The sequence below is a fragment of the Pistacia vera genome, unplaced genomic scaffold (assembly GCF_008641045.1).
Source record: "Pistacia vera cultivar Batoury unplaced genomic scaffold, PisVer_v2 Contig570, whole genome shotgun sequence".
Classification (NCBI taxonomy): Eukaryota; Viridiplantae; Streptophyta; class Magnoliopsida; order Sapindales; family Anacardiaceae; genus Pistacia; species Pistacia vera.
In genome coordinates, this window is record NW_022196413.1 from 2,645,554 (window position 1) to 2,651,080 (window position 5,527).

Sequence of the window (5,527 nt, forward strand, 5' to 3'; positions counted from 1 at the left end):
TCTTCCATCTTCCAACCGCAAAAAACTAGCCATGGCTACAACCCATGTCACCAAATCAAACTCTAGAATTGAAGCCGCTTCCAAATGAGGAGTTTTGAGTGTGATAAAGTATGAGTCTGGCAAAGTGGTAAACATAACAGTTGTAGATATTCAAGTAAGCTTTCAACGGTTCAAGAATTGTCCAAATATGAGGTATATAGCTCAAGTTATTGTCAAATTACTGAAGCATATTCCAAACTTTCCATAACTCATTAATGAGAGCGCGAACTTGCCATAACTCGTAAATGAGAGCGCGAACTCACCATAACTCATACATGAGAGCGTGAACTCGCCATAACTTGTAAATGAAAGCGCGAACTCGCCATAACTCGTAAATGAGAGTGCGAACTCGCCATAACTCGTAAATGAAAGTGCGAACTCGCCATAACTCATAAATGAGAGTGCAAACTCGCCATAACTCGTTAATGAGAGTGCAAACTCGCCATAACTCGTTAATGAGAGTGCAAACTCACCATAACTCACCAATTAGAGCACGAACTCACCATAACTCACCAATGAGAGCACGAACTCACCATAACTCGTTAATGAGAGAGAGAACTCATCATACTCGTTGATGAGAGTGTAAACTTGAGCATGATAGAATATGGCAAAATGTTAAAAATAAGAGTTGTAGCCCTTCAAGTAAGTTTTTCAATGGTCTAAGAATCGTCCAAATCCGAGGTCTACAGCTCAAGTTATCATTAAAATACTGAGGTATGTTCTAAACTCGTTAACGAAAGTGCGAAGCTCATCATTTCAGAGCTCATCATTTTAAGGTTCTTTTTTAGAGCTCATCGTTTTGAGAGCTCATCATCTCAGAGCCCGTCATTTTAGAGCCCGTTTTGATAGCTCGTTGTCTCAGAGCTTCTCATTTTAGAGCTCGTTTTGAGAGCTCGTCATTTTAAAGCTCATTTTGAGAGCTTGTTTTAAAAGCTCGTCATTTCAAAGCTCGTCATTTCAGAGCTCGCCATTTTATAGCTCGTTGTTTCTGAAGCTTATAGTCTTTGAAGTTTGAACTTGAACTCCAAAAACTGGGGGAATATTGTTGTGCGGGAAATCTGGAGAAAATAATTTCTTATTAGGAGGGAAGATATTTAGATTGGCTCAATTTGGAAGGAAGATATTCATATTGACTTTTATTCCAACTAAGATAGCCGAAGATCATGCAACTTCCTAATCCTACGTATTTGAATTTTACCTCAACTCTATCATGTAAATTGGTGCTATATAAACTCATCATAACTTGTTTTCTAGGGGCTAGGCAATTGTTCTAGGAAAAGATTCATCATTTGTAATTCTCATTCAATAAGAGAAACAGTGGATGTAGGCTCAACATTCAAACTTGCCAAACCACTTCAAAAATTGTCTTTTGTCATCACTCATTTTTGCTCTTTAATTATTCAATTGCTGGTTATTCATTCCGAGTCCGCTAAGATCAATCGGATCTCTCGGATTGATGCGAATTTTCATATCAACAGGTGGAAATGATTTTTAGCTCCCATCAAATTGATAAATATATCATTTACTTTTTTTAATTTTTTTTTTTTTTTGTTTTAACAAGTTTAACCTTAATGAAAATTATTGTTATAATTTATAAATACACTCATGCTTTTTTTTTTTACGTTATTGTTTAAAATTTGTAACTTTTAATTGTTACATAAACCTAACTCTTAATTTTCTAAATCATTGATTTTTTTTATTTTTTGTATCAAATGTTTATTTGTTTGATTAAAAATGGTGTAAACAGAATCCCTAATTAAGTTTGAAATTGGGGAAAATTGGTGTAAACAAAAACCCTAATTAGATTTAAAACTGGGGAAAGGGGGTGCAAACACAAAACTTAATTAATTAAGGTCATTTTTTGTATCAAATGATGATTAAAAATATTTTTTAAAATGAAATAAAAGTGTATTTAGTAATAGGGATTAGGGATACTGATCAATTTGAGGGATTAAAAATCTCATCCCATTTCTAAACCAATGCCGAATCAATTTACAGTTGCTACTTACTACAACGTGAACTTACACAAACGGGCCCAAAAGAATAAAATGGACAAAACTGGCTGGGCCTAGGGTGGCCCAAAATATGAAAACCTTTGTGATTTCTCACTGTTTTCCCAGTTGAATGGCGGTGGTCGTTGTAATTCAATCGTCGTCGTTGTCACTTCTCAAATCAAGTTCTTGGTGAGCTGAACCGGCACGGATTTAATTAAATGAAGGCTAAACCCTAGCTTGACAAACACGCACAAACTCTCGCATTCTTGTATTTCATTTAACCGTATTCTGTCTCTTAGATTTGTATAATGTTCTTCTTGTTCCGTACAATTGAGGCTAATCTTTGTCGCTTGCCATTAGCGATGGCGGGAAAAACGAATGTTGTGAGAAACTGTTTCAAGGGTTCTAGAACTAGTAGTTGTGCGTCAATTCAATTTGGAACTCTTCGATCAATTCAATTTGGAACTCTTCGATCAATTCATTTTGGAACTGTGAGTGTCTCTTTCTTCCTTTTCTCTTTTTCTTTTTAATTCAATTTCGAGGAAGAAGTCAATTTTTTATGAATAATGGCTGTTTAGTGTTTATAACTTAGATAAATAAAGTTGCTTTTCATTTTTGTATCAGCTCATGTTTATACAAGGCCCATCAGATAAGTTTTTACTAATTGATGAGAGTAAAATTGCCTGTAATTATAGGGAGTTTAACTGTGGGAAAATGGGGATTGATAGAAATATTGATTCATCTCAACTTGAGAACTCATCTGTTACAAGTTCTATGAGCCATCAGGATGTTCACTTTGAGGGCAATTCTATTCATGTCCAAGCATTTACGTCTAGTCAAAGCCACTCAAAGCGTGAGATGGATACTGAAAATGAGGATTTTTCTGAAGGGTCGCCCAATGTCAAACAATTTCCTGGAAGGAAAAAGAGAATTGATCTGGGGTCAGAGCGCCGAATAGGAAACGTGGATTCATCCCAACCTGGGAACTTAAGTGTTTCAAGTTCTAAACCTTTTCGGGACAAGGGCAAGCCTAAGTCCACTCGAGTAAAAACATCTCCCTATAAGAGCTGTTCCAAACATGGAATGGATTATAAGAAGAAGTTAGATTCTTTTGAAGGTTTGGGTTTGTACGAACATGGAATGAGTTATAAGAAGTTAGACTCTTCCAAAGGTTCGGGTTCGTTTAATGTCGGACCATTTGATATTTGTGTATCCAGAAGTGGGCGTAGGCATTATATAGAAGACAAGGAAAGCCATAATGAAGAGGAGCAGATTGATGACAGCATTAGACAAAAAGTGTTGAGGCCTGGGATGTTTCTTTTAAAACAATACCTTAGCCTTACTGAACAGGTGAATCTTTATTCATTACTTTCATTGTTGCATGAGCTGAACTATATTGTTTATTTTAAGGTTTTTAAATCTTTTTTTCTAGTAAAAAAGTTGTGTATATGAAAATTTTGCTTTTATTAAAGTTATTTGTTTGCTATTCCCTTGATTTTATATGGTAATTCTGTGGAAATCTATAAATGTTACAGATAGAAATCGTGAAGACTTGTCAAGAACTTGGTAAGGGACCTGGTGGATTTTATCAGCCTGGTTACAAAGGTGGAGGAAAACTCCGGCTGCAGATGATGTGCCTTGGTCTTGACTGGGATCCTCAGACACGAAAATATGAAAAACAGAGGCGTGTTGATGGTTGTGAGCCCCCTCATATTCCTCAAGCATTTAATCAGCTCGTTCAGAGAGCAATCTCGGATGCACATGCTCTGATTAAAAAAGAATTACCAATCAATGTGGAAGACATACTTCCTGCAATGTCTCCAAATATATGTATTGTGAACTTCTATAATACCAGTGGGCGACTAGGTCTCCATCAGGTCTGTAGCTACATATCTCTTATTGCCCATTGTGCAATTTAGATTTTTTTTTTCCTCGAGTCAGTTGAAGATTTTTGTGCCGTGTTAATTACTCTGAAGCTTCTCAATTGACTTGATTGTTTGAAGGGTTTTAGGAACTTTATTCTCTTTTACTCATTTTTGTATCTTTATTCGTAGGATCGTGATGAAAGCCGTGAGAGTCTCTGGAAAGGATTACCTGTTGTATCCTTCTCGATAGGTGATTCAGCAGAATTCCTCTATGGGGATGAGAGGGACATTGCCAAATCAGAAACAATTGTTTTGGAATCAGGGGATGTGTTAATATTTGGCGGTGAGTCTAGACATATATTTCATGGTGTGTCATCCATCATCCCCAACTCAGCTCCTGGATCTCTACTAGAACAGTCTAATCTTCGTCCTGGCCGCCTCAATCTAACCTTTAGACAGTATTAAAAACCATAATATCCACAGGTACAGCAGAATTGATTAAATTGAATGCAGGTTACAAAACTCAGCATTCATTCACAATTAAGTATGCAGGTTAGAACATGTATCTTGGTTGTCATTTTGTAATTCATCAAATGGAAGAACAGTGCATTTTGTTGGTGCAAAATGGTGAAGGCCTTTGTGGAATATTTCATACATTTTTCATGTAATACTGTCTTGCATCCATGGTCAATGAGGCTGTTTTCAGCCATCCCATCATCGAATTTTGACTGGTGAATCATAACAGAATACAACGACAGCTTAGACTGAAGTCTGAACCTTCCTCTGCTGCCAAAATTTTGCAGTAAACAATATTTTCCACACTCCTCCCCTCCTCAGTCTTCCTTCATGGACCTAATGTCACGTCTAACAGTGTTGAACCACGTACACTTAAACTTTGAACTGTACTGGGAATCCAACAGCTTATATATATGTATATATATAACAGTCCATTAACTTAGCGACTTAGACAAACTCAACTGAAACTTCAATAAAGATAACATTTTCATTAACAAATTTAATAGTAAGAAGGTTGAAGCGTGTGACTGTGTGAGATATGAGATAAGTTAAAACAATGATTTGATAAACAAGACACGTACTTCAGTGGGGCTTCCAGGATAAGATGCTCTGTCCAAAAAATTTTATTGTCCAGTAGGTGCATACCCATTATTGCAATTACGTTTCGTTTCAAATTCTATATAAAAATATTCCTTTTTATATAGTTGGCATTATCATTAATCACCATCAATCTTTATCTAAAGTTGTTGGTTTCCTAAAGAGTTTCCTTCTCTCAAATTATTGCTTCATCTGACTGGAAAGTTTGTCCTCGAGATGGGATGCCAATGGAAAACCAATTCTTCAACAACTAAATAAAAAAACAAACTGCTATCTATCCTGACATATGCAAAAGGAAATGTGGAAATCCTACGCAGCAAAACATAATTACATGCTTCACTTGATTGAGTTATGAATAATTATTTTATACTCAGCATCTTTACATCCCCTAAACCATGGCCGCACCTTTAATTTCAGGTCGCTTTCGTTTGTTTGTTTGTTTGTTTTTTTTATTTTAATACTGATTGAGTTTTTAAGAACTTAAACGAGTTGTTATGCCGGCTTCAATTTAATAAG

General features: G+C 35.9%; 1 protein-coding gene across 5 annotated transcripts; it reads left to right on the plus strand.

Annotated features, from left to right (window-relative positions):
- Positions 1 to 2,170: 2,170 nt before the first annotated feature.
- On the plus strand, positions 2,171 to 4,604 carry LOC116108998. Of its 5 annotated transcripts, XM_031395246.1 has the most exons (5): positions 2,171 to 2,257; positions 2,394 to 2,524; positions 2,781 to 3,383; positions 3,569 to 3,910; positions 4,088 to 4,604. In XM_031395246.1, exons 2-5 carry the CDS (start codon positions 2,396 to 2,398, stop codon positions 4,361 to 4,363), a joined length of 1,350 nt encoding a protein of 449 aa, XP_031251106.1. In that variant the 5' UTR covers positions 2,171 to 2,257; positions 2,394 to 2,395; the 3' UTR covers positions 4,364 to 4,604. The 5 variants fall into 5 exon arrangements, with proteins under 5 accessions (XP_031251106.1, XP_031251103.1, XP_031251105.1 ...); XM_031395243.1 differs by having other exon boundaries at positions 2,172 to 2,524; XM_031395245.1 differs by having other exon boundaries at positions 2,172 to 2,524; positions 2,820 to 3,383.
- The last annotated feature ends 923 nt before the right edge of the window (positions 4,605 to 5,527 follow it).

Excerpts from the sequence above, each read along its gene's own strand:
- LOC116108998 (XM_031395243.1), top strand. The coding sequence starts at position 2,342 with ATGTTCTTCTTGTTCCGTACAATTGAGGCTAATCTTTGTCGCTTGCCA. Across the intron at positions 2,525-2,780 it reads GATCAATTCATTTTGGAACT|CTTGAGAACTCATCTGTTAC; the intron begins GTGAGTGTCTCT and ends GATTCATCTCAA. Across the intron at positions 3,911-4,087 it reads GGCGACTAGGTCTCCATCAG|GATCGTGATGAAAGCCGTGA; the intron begins GTCTGTAGCTAC and ends CTTTATTCGTAG.